The sequence below is a fragment of the Protopterus annectens genome, chromosome 2.part1 (assembly GCF_019279795.1).
Source record: "Protopterus annectens isolate FY-2018-M chromosome 2.part1, PAN1.0, whole genome shotgun sequence".
NCBI lineage: Eukaryota > Metazoa > Chordata > Ceratodontiformes > Protopteridae > Protopterus > Protopterus annectens.
In genome coordinates, this window is record NC_056729.1 from 946,362,339 (window position 1) to 946,385,172 (window position 22,834).

The 22,834-nt window shown below is 39.8% G+C and overlaps 1 protein-coding gene across 1 annotated transcript in view; it reads left to right on the top strand.

The window, feature by feature from the left end:
* Positions 1-22,834, top strand: part of LOC122794923 (probable ATP-dependent RNA helicase DDX60) — a 2,818,219-nt gene that overhangs the window by 2,260,330 nt on the left and 535,055 nt on the right. The window contains exon 33 of the mRNA XM_044063516.1: positions 13,834-13,955. Coding sequence (XP_043919451.1) covers positions 13,834-13,955 — 122 coding nt within the window. The remainder of the gene's footprint in view (positions 1-13,833; positions 13,956-22,834) is intronic.

The following is a 22,834-nucleotide window of genomic DNA, read 5'->3' on the forward strand; positions in this document are numbered from 1 at the left end:
CTTTCTCCCCTTTTTGTAAAGAATAGAGCGGTTTGCTGATTTTATCATAGTAGGACTTCTGGGACAAATGCTTTTTTAACAGTTGGGATCTTACTGTTTTGTTGTTCTTAACACTTGGAACCAATAAATTACTACTGATTGGTAGTGTGCTTCTGGTTTGTCTCAACATAAGTTTCTGGGCAGCTGAACCAAGATGTTTATCACAAGGAATGTTTCTGAGATTTAACAAGTTGAGAAAAACATATGTATTGTCACATCTGGATTTCTCTAACAGCTGTTTTGCAATTTGAACTGCATGTTCAGTCAATCCATTTAACTGAGGGTATTCAGGACTACTCATAATATGAACAAAGTCCCACTCTTCTGCAAATTTCTTGAACTGCTGATTTGTAAACTGTACACCATTATCAGAAGTAACTGCAGACTATCATGAACAGAAAAATGTTGCTTCAACTTAGTAATGACAGTACTGGAAGTGAGATTGGGAAGTAGGTCAATCTCGAACCAGTTTGAATGAGTCTACTAACACCAAGTAATGTTGACCATTCCACTCAAAGATATCTGTGGCTACTGTCGACCAAGGTAGTTCAGGAATCTGGCTTAACTGAAGCAGTTCTTTTTGTTGATGTGACATTGTACTATTACATATCGAACAAGATGAAAGTACTTTCTCAATATCTCTTGATATAGAAGCCCAAAATACTAGACATCTTGCCCTTCTTTTGGTAGAATCAGTTCTTGTGTGGCCACGATGCAATATCTTAATGTACTCTTGTTGCAAAGACTTTGGAACAATCACTTTAGGACCTGGTTTGGCACCTATGTCTCTAATGGACACAAGTAGCCTGTAAATGGTTCATCTCCCAGGACAATGCTTACACTTATCAAGGGTACCAGGACTTGTCAGAGATTTGGGATGCATGGCTAGGCTTAAAAAGGTCCTTGTGGTCATTAGCCTAGTAAACACCTATGAACCTTTCATGATGATAAACATTGTCTGATAAAATCTCATCTATGTATGGAAAATATGGTTGCACTTCTGCAGGTAAACAAGATCACTTTGAAGGCCACCCTCGACTGATAAAGTGGTTTAGTTTCTGGAGAACTGGATCTGAAGGTGTGTGAGTTTTGAACTCATCAAGACGTGTGGAAGAAAAATTCCATGACCTCAAAACCAAGTTACTGATTGTTACGCTGTTCTGTGTTTTTTCTGGACAGTCTGGATAAGGTATCAGCAAGATAAGGACGTTTGCCTTATGTACAGACAAGACTGAAATTGTAGTTTTGCAATTTGAGCATCATACAATGCCGTGTGGCTGGAAATGTATGCATAGGCTTTCTCAAAATAGTAACTAGAGGTTGGTGATCAGTTTCTATGTGGATGGGTTGACCATAAATATAATTATGGAACTTCGAACATGCAAACACAATTTATTTTTATTTATTTTATTTTACATAGTCTGACTGGACCAGGTCCAGTTACAGCGGAGGCCCGGGGATAAAAGCTCCACATTTGCATAACAATCAGACAAAATAAGACATAAATATAAGACAGACAGCAAACATATCAACAATAAATGAAGTAAAGAAAAACAATATGGTTACCAAGAGAAATGTCATGCTGGAGATAAAGTATTAGAGTTGTAGTACTGTAGCATATGTAAGTATACTAGGAAGGAAGGTATATGAAGAAGAAAAATAAATGTTATGTAATACATGGACATAGCCAGGTGTTCATATGATTTGATTTAAGTGAGTTTTTTAGTGTGGTAGTGGATGCAGAAGTCAGAGAAGGGGGGGGGGGTTATTCCAGGTTCTAGCTATGGTGAGGGAGAATAGAGCTTTCCTGCATTATTGTTAGCCCTTGAGATACAGAGTAGTGATTTGTCAACAGAATGGAGAGGGCAATTAGCTTTGGAATGAGTGAGAAGCTGACTTAGCCCTGGGGTTTTATCAGGATATTTCAGGATGTTATAGGCAATGATTAGTTGATGGTAACTGAATAGCTGAGGAGGTTCTAGCCATTGTAGGTCCCTTAGAGCCTGACAGTGGTAGGTTCTGAAAGAGGAGTTGTTAGCAAACTTGGCAATTTTATTATAGCATGACTCAGGTTTCTCAAGAACAAGTTTTCTGGTCAGGGTAAGAATTGGTGCTGTGTACATTAGTGTCGACAATAGGTGAGTTTGGGTTAGGGTGATTCATGCCTGATCTGAGAGGAAATTGTTGTGTCTATATAGTGTTCCCATTTATTTGTGTACTTTTTGATGGTTTGAGAAATATGGACATCAGGGAGGAGGTTTTTGTCAATTTCTACACCAAGGGGTTTAGTATAGATAGAAGGAGAAATGGTAGTGCCATTTTTGGAAGTGATTGTAAAGGAAAGAGGGGTAGGTTTTGATTTATTGGGGGTGAATAGCAGCAGCAATTTAGTTTTGTTGGGGTGTAGGATGAGTTGGATATCAGTACTCCATCTCTCCACAGAGCTCTTTCTCAATCTGGACATATTGCATCTTAGTTTGTGTAAGAGTTCTCGAAGCATAGGCTACTGGTCTACGCACTTGAAGAATGACTGCACCTAGACCAAATCCAGAATCATCACAGGAAAGAGTAACTGGTTTGAGAACATCATAGTAGCTGAGAGTTGGTGAGTTGGCAATTTTCTGCTTCAGGACATGAAATACTCTTTGGTGCTGTTCTGACCATGACCAAATTACATCTTTGTGTGTCAACTCTGCTAAGAGAGCTGAAAGTTGATTCAAATATGGATTGAACTTGCTTGATAATTGACCATGCCAAGAAAACGTTGTAGGGCTTGAGCATTATCTGGGGCAGGCATCTCAAGAATTGTTGTTTGCTTTGAAGGATCTGGTCGTAAACCTGAACTGGTAAACAAGTGGCCAACATAAGTAACTTCTCATAGCTTGAATTTGCACTTGGATTCATCTTAAGATTCACTTGACATGCTCTTTCCAGAACTTTCTTCAAGTTTGTCATGTTCGGCTTCACCATTGCCTTCTACTAGAATATCAGCTACTATAAAAGCACATGGATAGCCCATAAAATATGCTCCATTGCATGTTGAAAGACTTCAGTGGCAGAATTTATCCCAAATGACATTCTCAGAAATCTGTATCTTCCAAATGGTGTACCGAATGTGGTTAACAGTGAAGATTTTCGGGCAAGCAAAATTTGCCAAAATGAACCCTTTGCATATAAGACAGAAAAAAACATTGGCATTTGGCATGAGGGCAGCAACCTCTTTGACTGTGCACATTGGATGATGAGGCATTTTTAATGCTTTGTTCAGATCTATTGGATCAATACAAATTCTGAAATCCTCTGAGCTTTTCTTATGAGCTACTACCATGGAGGATACCCAATGAGTAGGTTCTTCTACTGGACAAATTACTCCTAGCTGCACCATTTTGTCTAGCTCAGCTTTGACTCTGCTCTGCATAGCTACTGGAACTTTCCCTGCTGGTTTGATAACTGGGCTGACCTCTGGGACTAACTTCATAGAGTAAACAACTGGTAGTTTGCCTAGTTTGTCTGCAGAAAAATCAGCATACTCAGAAAAATTAGTTTAGATGAAATTTGAGCTGTTGTTATCCAGGCTTACATGGTGAACTTCTTTAATAAATGAAGGCAGTCCCAATTGCAGACTCTCTCTGAGGCGTAATAATGACTGTACGTGTCTCTTCACTGCAAAAAATTGCAAGTCATAGCTGTTCCCAACAGAGTAACATGAAAGCACTACTGAGCATTTGGTTTGAATCTCTTCACAACCATAAGCAACAAGCTTCACACACTTTGTCAAATCAAGTTGTTCTGCAGCTTTTACTCTAGCAAATGTTTCTGCTGACATAACATTACACTTTGAGCCAGTATCGACTTTAAACTCTGCAGGACTCCCATTAATCCAAACAGTACAAAAGATTTCGTTCTTTGCCCACAAATATACTGCATTGACTGCTTCGCCAAGCACAGACACACCATCAACATAAAAAGCAGGGTTGCAGTTTTCTAATTGATCAACTTGCCTCTTGGAATGCCCTCTTTTAATAAAAGAATGTGCCTTATTTGATTTACAAAACCTTTTGAAATTATTCCACTTATCACAAGAATGACACTACTGACCAAAAGCTAAGCACTTTTCTCTTTTAGACTCATGATTTCCACCACAATTACAACAGTTAACTATGAAACTGGGTCTGGGCATATGTATTGACTTTGCTGAGTCACTCTTATGCTTCACTGAGTATGTTTGCTTCACAGAGCAAGCTCTAGAATTTGCTGGAAAGACTCAAGGTTTCCTAGGGACTGTTACAGGACCTGCAGTAGCTGCCATGTGCTTGGGACTGTTTCTTTTAACCACATGCTGCATACTATCAACATGAGCTTTGTCATTGTTCCTTCCGGGCCTATTCTCATTTGTAAGCATGCTTGTGTGCTTTTCTGTAAGCTTGTATATCTGACAAATCTCAATTTCCTTATTCAATGCTAAATCACTGTCTCAAAGCAAAGTCTTTCTCACTATGCCATTATTAATGCCACACACGAGCCTGTCCTTTATCAACTCTTCTTTCAAATCACCAAATCAGCATGTTTTAGACTTATTTCTCAAGTCAGTTATATATGCTGCAAAAGTTTCACCAGGCTTTTGATCCCTTGTGTAAAATAAGTGCCTTTCCATTTTAATATTCATTTGGGGGTTACACATTTCTCTAAATGTACATTTTAAGCATCCAGGGTCTTTTTTGTTTCAGCCAGTACTACTATGTGGTGGTCTTCGCCCTCCCCTGGAAAAAAAAGCAGATGCAAACATAAATAAACACTCTCTTTCAATGGCCTCTGAACCAGCTAAATTAAGTAGAATAAGTGCTTTTGTACTTACGTCTAAGCAGCCTATATGAAAATATCATATTCCTGCTCAAACACCCTCCAATTTTCTGCAATATTATCAAACACAACCGGTGCAGGTCTGCAAAATCCTTCTGCCATGCCCACAGATTATAGTAAAGCACAATGCAAAATGGCCCTTGTAATTATGTACAAACATTCACATACACCAGGTACTTGTAATAATATTCAAATGCGCAATAAGCTCTTCGAAATACTGTACTCTGCAAAATATGCCTAGAAATAACTGTACTTTGCAAAATATTCTTTGAAATGAGTTTACTCTGCAAAATAACTGCACTGTAATACTACACACACTTGAAAACACTTTGCACACATCACAGATATTTTGAATACCTTTAGTTAATATGAAAAAGCAACACATAGAGAAAACATGCAGTTGTTTTTCCTTTTTTGTACATTTTATGTGATTCAGATATTGTTTGAAATGTTTTCATAATTATTTTGAATATTTTTATCAATATGTCATGGTTTTTGGCATTTCGTTTACTAAGAAATTCATTCTGAGCATGCTGAGTGTTTTGTTTTATATCTGTAGCAAAAGAAAACATTTAAGCAAGTTTTAGTACCTGGAATTTGTTTCTGACCTGTTTTGCGAGGTGTTTGAGCAGTAGGAATGATCCACTCCTGTATATTCTGCCAACTTTAACTGATGTCCTCATGGCTGTAACTCTGGATCCCATTCTGACACCATGTCACTGCTCTTATATACATAAAGAAGATGTTGAGGCTTGGGTGTTCATTTAAGTAGTTTATTAAATGCAAACACATCAGGATTGATAGCAGGAGTATTGAACTTAAACAAACTATCTGACTACGTACTTGCATGCTCACACTCTGATTGTTCATTCTAAATGGCACTCTTGCTTGCACATGCTCCGTATTTATATATATATGCAGACTCACTGGAAATCATCTTAAAGTTATATCACACACTCTGATCTATAAGATTCATATTTGTATATGTATATATGTCACTTTATTGCAATACTGCGTACTGATTTGCAACCAACATAAGCACACAGATTGAAACCCTGCCCTTTGAAACTCTGAGACAGACTTTAATATGGGTCTTTTGAGAGAGAGAATATTCAAAGATCATCCACACAACTCTGACACAAGCTTTAACATGAATCCAGAAGGGTAGAGGACATGTCTGCTGCACTAAATTTAAACAGATATGCTCAACCACTTTTTGTGCAATTGCATGTTCTTTGGCTAGTTTGTCATCAGTCAGATGAATGTAAAATAATGATGGGGCCTATGGTGAACATTTATTACTGCTCACTCAGGATGTTATGACTTTTCAGCCCAATGGGCAAATACTTGAGCCTAGATTTATAATAATATATCTGTTGAACACATAGCCCAGCATGTGTATTTTGCAGTCTTTGTTCTGCAGTACTTTTTGTGGCAAAACTTATCTTAAGTATATATTAAACATATTTAAGAGAATGGACAAACTGTACATTTCACCTTGATTTTAAAATAAATGTTCTCCAGGAGGATATTAATGTACAGGTAATGCCCACTAAAAAAAAACAAGCCTACCACTTTACTGCAGTGGAGCTCGAGTCAAAAAACAGATGTCTGCCATTTGTTTTACTCTTGCTAAACAACTGTTTGCTGTTTACTTTTTTAACACTTTTATTGCATTATCACATAAGACAGGCAACCATACATTTATATAAATAAAACAAACCATATTAACATATTCCCAGATGCAAACATTTTACATCACATATATTCTTTTGTATATTTATCATCAATCCAACTTTACATAACTTGATCAGTTCCTGCCATTCCTTTAACATCAGTATTCCTCCAAAACATTATTCTGCTTGTACTGTTCTCACAATTTCCACTTTTTTCCTGTGTAATTTGCAACTACCCTTTTCTAAAGATCCCACTTCCAGTTCTTTTGTCAATGTTACAGTGTTTAGTACTTCAAGTACAGTTGGTTTAGACTTTGATTTCCATTTTCTAGTAGTTGCTTTTTTAGCAGCCACCAGAATTAAACTCAACAAGGCCTTACTATGTCTAGGCAATTTAGATCCTGTATCCCACCTCAGAAAAACATTCCCTTGGTTACACCCATTTGTTCACCCAATATTTCTGACAGAGCACTATGTAAGGAATTTTTAAAGCCTGTCAACTGATTACAGTCCAAAAACATATGTTCTAGTTACCTCTTTCTCCCCCATCACACCCCCAACATTTGCCATCTAACTGAAAAAAAAATTCTTAGGAGTCTGTTTGGATATAAAACTATTTGTGTAAACATTTCCAAGCAAAAATCTTAAATCTTCTAAACTTTGTTCCATATTTCGGAGTCATACATATGTCCTCCCATCGTTTTCGTCTGAACTGCATATCCAGTCTCTCTTCCTAATATACATATACATGTGCAGACTCACTGGAAAGCATCTTAAAGGTATATCACATACTCTGATCTATAAGGTTTTTCAACCTCCTCTGATTGATTCCTATAGTTGTCTTGCAATATTGGATATGCAGTACTAATTATTAACTTTTTAACAGTAGCTTCTGGTCTAGATTCAACTAAAAACTCTGTCAGAGCAGGTTTTGCACTTAGGATTTCCCTATCCCTTTCTGTTTGCCTATATTAGATATCAATTCCTGATAGGGAAGGCAGTCTCTAGCCTGTAGGCCAAATGTCTTCTTGGCCTGTTCCTATTCTGTTACTTTTCCCTCTCTAATTATTTGCTCCCAGTACCTTGTATCCTTTGACAGTTTTCTCCAGTAAATTCCAACCTCCACTCTTGCCTATTCTCTGTAATGCTAATTGCAGTCATGTGTATTGACAAAATCTCCTTTGTCCATTCTCATGTTGGCTTAGTTCTTAGAGCACTTTCTGCTGCTTTATGAATATAATATTCTTTATGGCAGCTATTTTCCTTAAAGATCTGCATAGAAATTCCCACTCTCTCTTTATTTCTTGAAGATCCCCCTGCTTCAACATCATTCCTTTCCACTTTGAATTATAGCTTTCTGCTTGTGTTATGCATTTGATACTTAACTGTGTGGCTCTAAAATGCACCTTCAAATCAAGTAATCCTTAACCACCTTGTTCTATTGGAAGGATCAACTTATCCCACTTGACCCTTACCCTTTTTCCCTCCCAGATAAAATCCTTTAACTCTTTATTAATTACCGTCCACAATTTCTCTTGTAGTTGTTAAAAGTATGCCTAACCTGTATGTAAAACTAAAGGGCCTAAAAACAGTTTCACTGCTTGTATCTTGCTATCCATATTGAAAAAAGGAGCTTCCAGTTTCTCAGCTTTTGTATTATCTTTTGTTTAGCCTCTTCCCACACATCCTTAGCTGCCATAACAGAATCCCTTATAACACATACTCCTAAATACTTACTTTTATCATCTCCCCATAAATATGGGTTTTGCTGAACCAATTCATGTGTAGATACATAGTATGCAGCTATAGCCTTTGTTTTATTTTCATTGATGTTATATCCTGAAAAGACTTCCAACTGTCTCAAATGTTCCACAACAGTGAGATGCCCTTTTTCTGATTTTTATCAGGTACAAAATAATATTGTATGCAAATAAAGCCAACTTTTCTTAATTACCATACCAGTTATATCTTTGAATTTCTGAGTCCCTTATTTTCTTTGCCAGTGGCTCTAAATATAATGCAAATAATAAAGGCGAAAGAGGACATCCCAGCCTGGTTACTCTGTTCAGACACAACTTATCAAAGACGAATTCTCACTTCAGTTTTGTCTCCGATCCCTCATACACCCTCCAATTAACCTTATTATTGTATCAGGAATGCAAATGCTTCCATTTCTCTAACATAAAATCCCAACTTGCTCTGTCGAATGGTTTCTCAAAAACAATAGTGATATCTTTATATGTTCTGCTTCCATTTAGATCATCATTGTTCTGTTAATGTTGTCAAATGTTTGCCTCACCTCCATAAAACCACATTGATCCATACCTATCAATTTTGTCAACATCTTTGTCATTCTTTTAACTTTGTAGACATAACACATTAGGTTCTATATCACCACATCGAATGGTGATAAGTTTGAACGGCCTTTGTTCAAACCAAAAAATCCGAAAGCCCTAAACTGCGAAGTTACGGAACATCAATTTTTTTTCCCCAAGGAAAAAAGTCAGTAGGCCGTCTTTGGGGCTTTGCTATTTCCTCCACTGTAGTGCGATCTTGGAGTTGGTATATTTAAGTAGGGAGTGTGGAGGGGGAACAGCCCTCCACATTGGGTGGTGTGGGGGGCAAAGCCTCCCACTTCAGTTTGTTTTAAACTTGTGATTTTTTTTTCATGGAGCAACGACTTTTTTTCCCTGGGAAAAAAAAAATCGCTGTTCCTTGAGTTCGCTGTTTAGGATTTTCAGACTTTTCAGTTCGAACAAAGGGCATTGGAAGTTATCACCATTCGATGTGGTGATATAGACCCAACACATTATTATTACAGTTTAAAATTGAAATTAACCTAAATGAAACCGGGTCTAATGAGTCTTTACTATCTTTAGGTATTATAGCCACCACAGCTTTCTTCCAAGATATTGGTACTTCCCCTTCTTTAAAAATAGCACTAAACAAAACCTTCTAGATCTTCATCTTTCTTCCCTCCTAGCATAAAAGCTTCCACAGGAGTACCATCTTTTCCTGGAGACTTTCCAGCCTATTGATTATACATCACAGTTTTTATCTCATCTTGTTCTGTCTTACCTGTTGTTTATTGATCCTCATCTGCCTCTAACCTTGGAATACCTAAGTCTTCCATATATATTTCCATTTGTGCTCTTTCTTTATTTACACGTTTCTCTGCTTTATACACATTTTCATAAAATTTCCAAAATATATCTAATACCGCTACAGGATCTCTGGTTATTTTTCTTGTTTCAGACTCCCTACTTTTTCCCCATTAGTGTCCTTCCAGATATTAATGGCATGAAGTAGGATATATGCCTTTTAATCCCACCACAAGTTTACAAAGTCAGCAAAGCCAACAAAAGCCGAGTCTTTCTCAGTCACATTTTTTTGTAAAGCCATACTTCACAATTGTGACTGATGCTCCGTAGTCTCACATTTATTCACTAATTTCAGTGTTCCTGTTCTTCTTCCTGTTCATCTCCTAACCCTGGGCTCCTGTTCAAGTCCAAGGTGCTCCTGATTTTTTTAGTCAACTCCCTTGCTTTTTTCCATCTTCAAACATTTTACTTTGCTATGTTGATCCTCACAACACCCCTGGAGGGGCATTACTGTATTCCCCCCCAAAAAAACAATAAAAAATGAGACCACAATAAATAATTTCAAAAGTTTTCCCACCATTAATATGACTTATAACCTGTACAATTCAGTTGAAAAACAAACAAATCTGTTAGGGGAAAAATATAAAAAATGCATAATAAGCTGGTTGTATAAGTGTGCACATCTTAATTTGTTGAAGCACCTTTTGATTTAATTACAGCATTCAGTCTTCTTGGGTACACACCTAACATCAATTAAAGAGACTCTGATTAACCCCAAATAAAGTTCAGCTGTCCTAGTAGGATTTTCCTGACATTTACTCAGTTGCCTGTTACAGCAAAAGCCAACTTTCAGAGAGCTTACAAAGCATAAAAGGAATCTCATTGTTGAAAGGTATCAATCAGGAGAAGGGTACAAAAAAATTTCCACAGCATTGGATATACTATGGAACACAGTGAAGACAGTCATCAAAAAGTGGAGAAAATATGGGAGAACAGTGATATTGCAAAGAACTGTATGTCTCTCCAAAATTGATGAAAAGACAAGACAGAAGCTGATCAGGGAGGCTGCCAAGAGACCTACAGCAACACTGAAGGAGCTGTAGGAATTTCTAGCAAGTACTGGTTGTGTACTACATGTGACAATAATCTCCCATATTCTCCATATGTCTAGACTATGGGGTAGGTTTGCAAGACAGAAGCCTTTTCTTACACAGAAAAATGTCCAGGCCTGGCTAAAATTTGCAAAACAATATATCAAGACTCCCAAAAGCATGTGGGAAAATGTGCTATGGCCTGATGAGACTAAAGTTGAACTTTTTGGTCACAATTCCAAAAGGTACATTTGGCTCAAAACAACACTTTGCATCACCAAAAGAACACAATCCCCAAAGTAAGCATGGTGATGGCAGTATCATGCTTTGGAGTTGCTTTTCTTTAGCTGGAACTGGGGCTTTAGTCAAGGTGGAGGGAATTATGAACAGTTCCAAATACCAGCCACTTTTGCCCCAAAACATTCAGGCATCTGCTAGAAAGCTGAATAAAGAGGAATTTCACCTTTCAGCATGACAATGACCCCAAGCATAGGTTCATTGGTTCATAGGATGATACTAGGCTGTTGACTTAGAGCCCCTTATAAGCCTAGTCAAGAATTTTGCCTACATTCCCTCAAAGTCAGTACCTGTTTCCCCTGTCCAGCAGGGACACAGGTGGGAATCCCAGGGGTATATTTTCCGTTTCCCATCCAGTCGTCCAGGTTCCTGTTAAAGAGGGCTAGAGAGCTACTCTGCTTGACATGGAGAGGGAGTCTATTCCACAGACAGGGAAGTCTTTGGGGCACAAATCTGTCCCACCAACAAGTTCTGTTAATGTCACAGACCAGGTTAAGGCCTTGCATGCGGTTGTGCGAGTGGAGTTTGTCTTACAGATATTCAGCAGCTCCATCAAGATTGGGTCTGAAATGGCCTTGTATGCCAGACACAGGTCACCTCTGAGCAGTCTGTATCAGACTGAGTATAGGGATAGGGCGTTTAGCCTATCTCCATATGATAGGTGTTTGAGACCCTGGATTTTCCTGGTCTGGAACCTCTGTGTTCTCTCCAACCGCTGCATGTGCTTGGCAAGGTACATGCCAAAGGGGGCATTGTATTTGATAATGGGTCTGATAAGGGAGGAGTACAGGGATGTTATGACCTCCTTGTTCCTGGATGAAATACCCTTATTTATGAGGTGGGCTATGTAGAAAGCCTTTCATACAAAGGAGGCCACATGGTGGTCAAAAGTCAGGTTGCTATCAACATGGGTGCCCAAGTCTCTCACGACTGATTGCATGCTTAGTACGTTGTCATTAATGTGATAATTAGTGGAGATGACACTTTCCCCAAAGGGGATAATGATGCATTTCTTGGCATTCAGTTTGAGGCCATGCTTCTGGCACCAGTCATTAGTTTGGGTAAGGCCTTCTTGGAGGATGTTCACATCACTAGAGGAATTTAAGACAGTGCCCAGCTTGCAGTCATCTGCAAACTTGGTCAGCCAGAGACCACTGATTTTGACTTGCACCTCAAAAAAGTATATCCCAAACAGTAGAAGCCCCAAGACCAATCCTTGGGGTACACCACTCATTACAGGTCTACTACTAGAGGTGGCTTCCCCTACTTTGACTGAGTGGGCTCTATCAGTGAGCCAGTTAGCTACCCATCTGGTAACATACGGGTTGATGCCTAGCTGAGAGAGTTTATCTATTATCCTTGAGTGTGGAATAGTGTCAGAGGCTTTGGCTAGGTCAAGGTAGGCAGTGTGGACCCTCTTCCCCTCGCCCATGGCTTTGGTGACTGTTTCAAAGAAGTCAACCAAGTTTAACAGGCATGCTCTCCCTTTGACAAATCCAAACTATGAGGGCTCAAGCGTTTGGAGGTTGCCGATGTCCTTGTTTATAAGGTCCATAATAATGCATTCCATGGCCTTGCAGAACAGGCTAGTTAGGCTGATGAGCTTGTAATTGCCTGGGTCAGTGGGTGCTGCACCTTTGTGTAGAGGGATGACAGTGCCTGTTCTCCATTCAGTTGGGATGAAGCTGGTGATCAAGCTTTGGTTGAATAGGGTGTCTAATGGAGCTGAGAGCTCATGCCTGAGTTCATGTAGGATACATCCAGGGATATTATGGGGTCCCATGAAGATTGTATTTTTTGCCTGTTAGAGGGCATTAAGGACCTGCTCCCTAGTGATGAGGGGAGGGGGCAGATGCTGGGGTTGTCCTGGTTTACTGATGGGGTGACAGAGGGTGAAGTTTTCACTACCCTGTCTGTTAGCAGGTTGGCTATATTTATGGCGTCTGTGTATGTGGTGTTATTGACCACCAGTTCAGAGCAGATTTGGGTGTTACCTTTGAGATTGTTGACATATGTGAAGAAGGCCTTGTGATTGTCCTTGGTGGATGTGTCCAATTTGAACTTGAAGTTAGCCTTAGAGGATTTCACCAGTGACCTTATTTGCTTGTTCAGACAAAGGAGAGATTGCTTCCAAATCATCAAAAGAATGGCTTCACCAGAAGAAAATTAAAATATTGGAATGGCCCAATCAGAGCCTAGACTTAAATCCAGTAGAAAATCTGTGGGTTGACATGAAGAGGACTGTGCAAAAGAGATTCCCTTGCAATCTGACAGATTTGGAGCACTTTTGCAAGGAAGAGTGAGCAAATATTGAAGAAGTCAAGATGTGCCATGCTGATAGACTCCTACCCAAGAAGACTGAATGCTGTAATTAAATCAAAAGGTGCTTCAACAAAGCATTAGTTTAAGGGTGTGCACACTTATGCAACCAGCTTATTGTACATTTGTTATTTTTTATACTTTTCCCCTAACAGATTTGTTTGCTTTTCACTTTAATTGTACAGGTTGTAGGTCACATTAAAGGTGGGAAAAGTTTTGAAATGATTTATTGTGGGCTCATTTTTTATATCACAAAAACCTGGCATTTTAACAGTGGTGTGTACACTTTTTATATCCACTGTATATACAGTGTGTGTGTTTTATAGATACATCCATACGTGTGTGTGTGTGTGTGTGTGTGTGTGTGTGTGTGTGTGTGTGTGTGTGTGCATGTATGTATATTTGTATTTAGATATAGATATACTTATCTTTCACTTTTTCTTTTTGCAGGAGGAAAACAATTTTCTGAAACTGTGATGGAAACTTTGGTACTTGTATTAGCAAATCTTTTTGGAAGGCTGAGACTTCCACATTCTGCTGTAGAACTAAAAGGACAATTCAGACATTCAAAAGTAAGGATTACTGATCATGCCAATTGCCTCTTAGAAATGAATAGAAGATATTGTGTTTTCTGTATTATTTCCATGTGTAAAAGTTTTTGTACTTTCAAGATGTAAGAATATGTAACTGTTTCTCTAGTTAGATTGTTACCATTGAAGAAAATCTCATACATGTACTAGACAAAGCTAACTAACATGTAATATTCACAAAGCTAACTAACATGTAATATTCTCCAAGGATCATGTAACGGATAACTTTAATACTGCCATATTTCTTGCATATGTGGAACGGCACAATTGTTGGTTAGTTCTTGCTTTCACCAGTGTGCATTATTAGTAATTATACAATTCCTCCCTATTAATATACTAAAACGTGCACGCTGATTGGCCAGCCCAACCAGCGTGCCCGTTGTAAATCCCACAATATACCAATGGAAAAAGGTCCAGTCGCCCGGATTTTTTTTTCCATTGGTATAAACTGCCTCCAAATCTTTTTTTTTTGTACAATAAAAAAGAAAAAGAGAGAGAAAACAGAGCAACGGAGACTTTCTTTTCTCCGTTGCTTCCATTTCAAAGCCTTGATGAACTGTGTATGCGTGGGAACACAAGTTCCATACGCATGCGCAGTACATCAAAAAGCAGAATCAGTATACCACAACCAGCGGAAGGACAGCAATCCGCCATTATACAAAGACATTAAGGAAAGAAAGTATTTTTTTCTTAAATAATGTCATTGTATAATAGCAATAACCGACTCCGTGGTTGTGGTATATTGAAGATTTACCCATGGTTGGCTTTGTCTTATCACTCGGGCTTTGCCCTCATGATTAAACCTCACCAACTGTGGGTGAATCTTCAATATACCACACCATGTCGTTGGTTATTGCTTAATACCAGTATGATAAGACAAATCAATTCAACTTCCAGTCCAAGTGGTGAATTTCTTTAAATGGTTATTTAAAAAAAAAAAAGTGTAGTATGGTACAGAGCGAAGGGTTAACAGTAGCTGGTTATATTAAAGCTGTTGGGTCAAGTCTGGGATTGGTGTATAAAAACTTAAAATATTGAGAAACTTTATACAATCTAGCTGTTTTTTTTTTTTTTTAAGGATCAGCAGGCTGACTGTCAAGGAAACTGCAGGCAGTGACATAAACATCCTCCAAAGCTGACAAACCTGGAAGGATAGAGAAGGTTCTGGAAATTCCATTTGTAACAAATCATAATATTTTCTGAGGGACTGTGAAACCTTACTTTTCTCCCACCGAAAACATTGATTCATTATGGAAATAGTCTCTGAGAAAGAGAATCCTTTATAGATACCACACTCTTTTCAGAATCTGAATCAGAAACATGAGGTGAAAAAATGCATCTGTCCCTTCACATTCCCATGAAGGTTTAATTTCTTGTCAGAGAAATAGGAATACCTTTTTTACCAGAAAAGCCTTATGAAGTGCTTCTTTCAGAAAAATTAAGTTTTCATCAAGAAAAAAGTAAAGTGTAAGGGTCAAGAGCCGTCAAGAGCCTGCACAAGACCCTGAGCCAAGCACAGTAAATTACTCCTGTCCAGAGTGACTGTGACATAGGAGACAAATGTTTAGTTTTCTGCTCCTTTTTGACAAGAATTTTGGAAGAAATAGGCAAGTCAACAACTTCCCCAGAGATGGTACACCATTCTGGGTAAGTAGACGCACATTTCTTGTCCCTCCTGTCAGGACCAGTAAGAGTATCATTCCCTTGATCACTTTATATATATATCCCTTCTTAGCATCCCTGGATCACAGAATTACTCACTCCATCTTGCAGTGTGTTCTTCAATGACTTTTCTGAACTCACACCTTATATTCCATTCTCACTTGTATCCTGAGGTGTGGAGGTGAAGTACTCCCATTATCCTATCTACTTGCAATACTCCTGAATTTGTTGTACTGCAAGTGGAACTCTATAAGCGCCATCATTATTTATCATCACTGAAATTGCCTTTCCTGCCCTCCCTCTGTATATTTCATTTTCACTTGTATGCTAAAATGTGGAAGAGAACTACTCTATTACCGAACCTACTTACAACACTCCTGATTTTTTTCTACCTCAGCCAGAACCCTGAAGTCCATCATTATTTAGCACCAGTGAAATTGCTTTTCCTGCCCTCACACCCTATATTGCATTCTTATTTGTATCTTGAGATGTGGAAGCAGGCATGTAGCTAAATATTGATATTTTTTATTCATACCTAATGTTGCTGCCCCTGCTACCCTTCTGTCAACTTAAAAATGTACTTAAGCCTCAAAATGCTACCCCCAGACATAAAGGAAGAGGACAACTTATTTTCAACTGCTACCATTTATACCCATAAAAAATATTGTTAGATGTGATTTTCTTGACCATTCTTTATATACCTCTATATCATAAATATCTGTTTAAACAGTTCTAAACATTCTGTGCCATTTGAGTGGTGAAGTTTCCAAGAAATGCTCAGAAAAAAATTGTACTCACTTGAGTACATTGAGTATTCCTAGTTACACCCATGTGTGGAGGCAAACTGCTAAATCATTGCACCTACTTGAAACACTCCTGAACCTTTTCTACCTCAAAGAAAAACCTGAAATTAAGTCCATCATTATTTGCCACCACTGAAACTGTCCTCACATCCTATATTGCATTCTCACTTGTAGCCTGAGGTATGGAAGCAAACTATTCCATTATCAGTACTACTTGCAGCACCCCTGAACTTTTTCTACCTCAGATGGGACCCTGAAGTCCATCATTTATCATGTCTAAACTGTGTATGTGCTAGAGACATTTTTAAATTAAAGATTCTGCTCTCTGTTTGTCAGTATGCAGAAAATCCATATCCTACTGCTGTGTGCTGATATCCTTTCTGTAAAGTACACTGCCAGTGGATGCTCCCCTTACATCCATTCTTAGTCCTGCATCAATTACTGTTTTTCTCACTCTTTCTCCAGTATATTTCCTTAATCTGGCAAATATTCTAAATTATTTTAAATTTATTTATTTGCTATTCCTATCATCATACTGTATCCCTCCCTAATTAATTGCTGGAAACTTACTGTAGCTTTATCACTTATACAAATTACTTCTGTCCTTTAGCAGCTAAGATGTAGGCTTTGTTGCTGTCAGCAGCTCCATGTTTGGTGGGGATCAATGTTATCTTCCATCTTCTAGCCTTGGCTAACTCTTGGCATCTCCCCAGTACAATACCTACTGTGATAATACCAGCCCAGCTATCTGAAATGTTGAGGATAATCATATGTTATTTGTGAATATTGGTATGATTTATACAGAACTGTATGTTATGTACTGAGCTTCAAGAATGTGGCCACAGTGTACCCTACTTGAAAAGAACAGAAATGTATATAAACTATATACCTGTGCAAATGTATGCTTTAATAGTAGAAACTGGAACATACAGAGTTAATTTGCAAAACTTCAAGAAAATAAGTTGAAATTAAAAGTCTTTTACAATGTGCTATAAAAGTTAGTTAATGCAGCAAGGAGACAGGATACCTATAGCTAGAAGTTCTTTTTATATTGTCTTGGAGAAAAGTAATTGCTATGTTTAAAATGTAAAAGTGTTTAATTAGTTTACAACATCCAGTTCTGAGAAAACATCTGAGAGATATGTATTTTTCACACAGAAATGTTAAATTGTAAGTTTCTGTTAGCCTGAGAACTGAAGGCAGGTGACAAAGAGTGATGTCATCCAAGATGACCCAGCAGTAATGTTTGATAGTAATTTAAAAACTCTCTCAGAAACACACTTTGCATTTTGTATCTTGTCTTGCACATATAAACATCCACTCTCAGCACTTCTACCTGTGTGTTGCTCTGTAAGTAAGTAACTAGATTACAGTGATTTATTTTAGATATAGATAGGAGTATAGTAAATATTAGTTTAGATGTTTTCTGTATTTATTTGAGAGTGTCCTGCAATGTTGTTTTAAAATATTTCCTGTGATTCTGAACTTTGAAGTTACTATGTTGTTTGAGTATTGTCTTGTTCTTTTATTATTTATTATTAAATATATTTAAATCTGTCTTTGTGGCTGATATTTGTGAGACATATTTAAGCTCTTAAAGTACTTGCATATGTATTTGGTGACACTGTACAGGCCAGTCCTAAATAGCCTTGGTCTTGGTCAGACTACCATTTGGATTAATAGTGACATTACACAGTAGGATTGGTCACCCTTTGTAAGGGCCTTTTAGTAGCTGATAAGCAGGGGATTGGTGGCAGTGATAACTATCTTATAGTCTGGGCAGAGGGGGCATACTAGTAAACCTGTGCCAGCCTTCCCCAGGAGTATCTGTGTGTTTGTATATAAATCAAATCTGAAAAAAGTGTGTGTGTGTGTGTGTGTGTGTGTGTGTGTGTGTGTGTGTGTGTGTGTGTGTGTGTGTGTGTGTGTGTGTGTGTGTGTGTGTGTGTGTGTGTGTGTGTGTGTGTGTGTGTGTGTGTGTCAGCTACTTAGGCAGGGACATGAAGCACTGATTGGGCAGAGAAGATTCTGGAGGTCTTGGCTTGACCCTTTAGCTGAGATCTTAACCCTATAGCTGGGCCAGTGGGGAGTCTTACTGGGGATCTGGAGAAAGAGGGAGAAACCAGCCCTAGACTGACTGTGATCTCTGTGTGCTCTTAAGGGAAATTGCATTTTACTGTGTGTGTACTTGTCATCCTCCCGTTGTGTATGTCCCTTACTGTTGCCAGTGGTGGGGATTGAGGATCCTTGATTACTGTGCCAGTGCTGGAGCATCACACCTACCTCCTCGGTGCCTTTTTTTAAAACATTTGTATATCTCTTCTTAGTGTACCTGGATCGTATGAAGCCAATAAGGGGCTATGAGGACAACTTTGAACTTCAGTGCTGTTGCTTTATGTAAGATCTTTGGGATCTCTATATATCAGCTGACCTGGGCATCTATTACTCATGACAAGTGGGTGTTGAGAATTATTTACAAAGGCTAGTTATTCTTTTTCATTTCCCTCCATTACATTCAAGTAAAATTCACAGTTTTCCATTGTCACAAAGAAATGGAGACATTTTAGGCATAAAACAGCTTCTAAGCAATCATGTCATCCAAAAGATCCCAACAGACCAGAAAGGATTAGGAGTTCACTCAAGGTTCTTTTTAGTGCCAAAGAAAAATGGGGACCTAAGGCCAATTTTAGACCTAAGTCACTTAAACATGTTTGTGAAACAGATGGAATTCTAGATGTTCACAGTTCAGTCCATTCTTCTGCTGTTGACAAAAAATGACTGGATGTGCTCAGTACACCTCCAAGATGGGTATTACCATTTGGACTCACCACAGCCCCCTCCCCCCAGTTGTTTACCAAATGATTGGCAGTAGTGGCAGCTTGACTACTACTGCAGAGATTTTGAGTGTTCCCCTATTTGTATGACTCGCTTATCATCCCACTTTCCAGGGATCTACTTACTCAAGCCAGGGACTCCTTGCTTCATCTATGCAATGATTTGGAAATAATAGTCAACCTACAGAAATTCAAACTGCAACCAGTTCAATCGCTGGAATTCATCAGGGCACTTTTAGACACAAGATCTCTGACAGCAAGACTCTCTCAAACACTGATCTTGTCTATCCACCAACAAGCTTATCAAGTCTTGCCCTCCTGGAAGCCACCCATCAAGTTCATTCTTCATCTTTTAGACTCCATGGCTGCCTCCATTACATTGGTTACTTTAGTCAGGTTCTATATACAAGTCTTTCAGTGGACCATGGTGGTCCAGTGGTCAGTCAGAAAACATCTGATGTTCCATCCAGTCATCTTCACAAATATTTCAAAGATCACATACAGTGGTGGATAAATATTCTCCATATCTTTGTCAGGGATGCCCTTTCATCCCCCCACAGGTAATAGTGAACTTGGACACTTCCCATTTGGCGGGGATTATCTGGGAAGGACTGTCCAGGGCACATGGTCTCAAAAAGAGGCTAGTCTTCGCATCAGTATTTTGGAGATGAGAAAAGTCTTCTTAGCATTGCAGGCCTTTCAAGACTCTCCCCTTGGGTGTGATCTCTGTTCAAACAGAAAACACGGCTATGGTTTAGTACATCAGACAAAGAGGAACCAGATCTTACTCAGCGTGGCAATGGGTGATACTTTCTTGCTACTTTCTTATTGCAACATATATCCTGAGAAGATCCAACATTCTAGCAGCAGGTTGAGTGGATCCATTTTACTGCCTCACACGGGTTCCCTCAAGCCATTGGTAATGCAGCAGATTTTCTGAATTGGGGATCAACCTTGTTGCATTCTCTTTACATCTCCCCTAAACACAAAGTGTGACAAGTTCTTTACTCTAATACTCCATGAAGAGGAGTCACCCAGGGCATGTTCTAATGCACCCCTGGTCCATGGGACTCCTTTGCACCTTTCTCTCAACACCATTGATCCCAAAGTTCCTAAATAAAGCATCAGCGTTGACTGGCTTAATCTAGTTTACCCTTCCTGGATGTTGGGTTCAGACCGGGACTTACTGTCTTGCCTCACCCAAACACCCAGGCCTTCAAATTGACCACATGGTTTCTTCATTTCCAATGATGGCTTGACAGTCCAGGTTTTCCCTTCTATTTTCTACATTCTGTCTTCCTCAAAAAGACCTTCCACCAGGAAACTATATAAGAATAAATGAAAAAGATTTTCTGTTTGGGCTGTGGAGAAAAACATTGACCCTTTCTCTGCAATTTTAGATTTTCTGGCATACCTTTTGGATATAGGACCAGCTATTCAACTATCAAGGTTTAGTTGACCACCATCTCTTCTTTCCATATGGGGAAGAGCATACAACCATAGCTTCTCTTAGATTATCCAAGGCTTTTCTGTGAGGCAGTTTTCTTCCTTGCCCCCCGCTTAGAGATCCATTTTCTCCATGATAACTACTGATGTTAAGTTGTCTATCTCGCCTTCATTCTTGCTGTATGGGTTCGGAGCCGATCTCGGCTCCGACTCGGCCACTCTAAAATCTCGAGAGTTGGTTCCACCGGCTCGAGGCTGCCCCTATATCCCACAATGCTAGGCGTGAATTACTCCAGATCTCGTTTGCCGCTACAGCGATCGAGGTGTTTTTCTACCGGCTCCAGGTTAGTTTAAATTAGATTAGTCTAATAATCTTTAAACTTACTCTAGCTTAGTTATCCCCTTTTTTACTCTTAGTGTAGTGGATTTTTATCTTTTCTACCAACTTATCAGCCCCTTCTTCAAGAACTAGTAAGTTCTTTCCTTAGGCCTTCGGGCCCTTCCTTCCTTCCCTTCAGTGTGTGTATGTGTTTTTGGTAGGGGTTTTTATATCCTTATCTAAACTTAACTTTTCTTATTTAATTTTAAGAAGTTTTGTTAAAGTAATTTTACTTAGTTTTCTTCTGACAGTGTAATCGGTGTGTGTGTTGTTTGTGTGTGGTTACACTTCGGTTCCTTGAAAATGTCCAAGGATTCAAAGGTCTCAGGCTTCAAGAAGTGTGACTCGTGCTGTCAGAAAATGTCTCTGACAGACGGTCACACTTCTTGTGTGTACTGCCTGGGACCTTTACACCTGCAGGACTCTTGTGCTGTATGCCATGGCTTCAGCCCTAGAGTCCTGCAGGAAAGAAAAAACAAACTCATACTAAGGGGTTTGCTTAAGCCTGAAGGTTCCCTATCTGCTACCTCGGGAAAACCTTCCAAGGCTTCCAACCTCAGTTCCTGTGGTTCCCTCGGCCGGCTGGGCCGAGGTAAGAGATCCTGAGTGGCTCGATCAGACCATCGGAGCCGACATCTAGAAAGAGGTCGAGGTCACCATCCCTTGGCTCCGTTCATTCGGCTCCAGCATCTCCCTTGCTGTCTGAACGGAGCCATAGATCTCACTCCTCCAGGTCATCGAGGCTCTCGGATCATGACCTCCAGAGGGTAGTGAGTCGACTTCTAAAGCCCAAGGCACTGGCCCAAATGCTTCAGAGCCCGACTCATCAGTCGATGCCTCAACCTATTCCTCTAAATATTCCTCCTCCGACTCCTTTGAGCTCGGGCCGGGGCGCTCGGATCCGAGACTGTGGTAGCGTCGGAGCCGATACATTTGTCTTCGGCTCCGTCGTCAGCTCCGATTTCTTCTTTTGAAGAATCTCGGAGCCGGACTTCCCTCGTTGGCTCCGAGGGGGTGAGTGGCATCGGACCTTGTCCGACCCCCCCTCCTCGGGTTGCAGGCGCTGGTGAGTTCGGCTCTGACATCGGCCTCGGAGCCATCTCTGTCGGTGCCGAGGGAGGTTCTCAGCTTCGGAGCCGGGGACCTCTGGCTCTGCCTGACAGGGGTGCGTTCGAGGTCATGCAGAGAGTGTTGGAACCTTGTTCAACTCCACAGTCGGCTCCGTCCGTCCCTCCTTCGGTGCCTCAGGTGATGTCTACTCACTCCCTCATCCCAGACCGCAGAGAGAGCCCTCCTCAAGAATCCCCTGTGGGGATCTCATCCTCTTCTGAGGCCTCCCCTGAATTTGCAGAGGAGCCCCCTAGGAAGAGAAAGTGTAAGAGGAAACACATAGACTCACCTGAGTCTGTCACCTCTGACACAGATTTAGAGGATTCGAGGGTTCCCGTTCCCCTTCTGAAGATGTCTCCTTGGCGGACATTCTAGAGATCCTGAAACAGAGGGAAATTCAGCCCTTAACCCTTCGGAGGATGAATCTGTGTATCTTGAGGCGTTTGGCTCTCGCCCTTCCACCTCCTGGGTGTCCCCCCTTTGATCCCCTCATGCAGGTGGTGGCAAAAGCCTGGACGGCTCCTGACTCAGTGGACCCCACCCCCAGGAGACCTTCTAAATTTATAACAGCACCGACTGACAAACAATTTCTGACCAAGGGTGTTACTGTGGATGCTATGGTGGTAG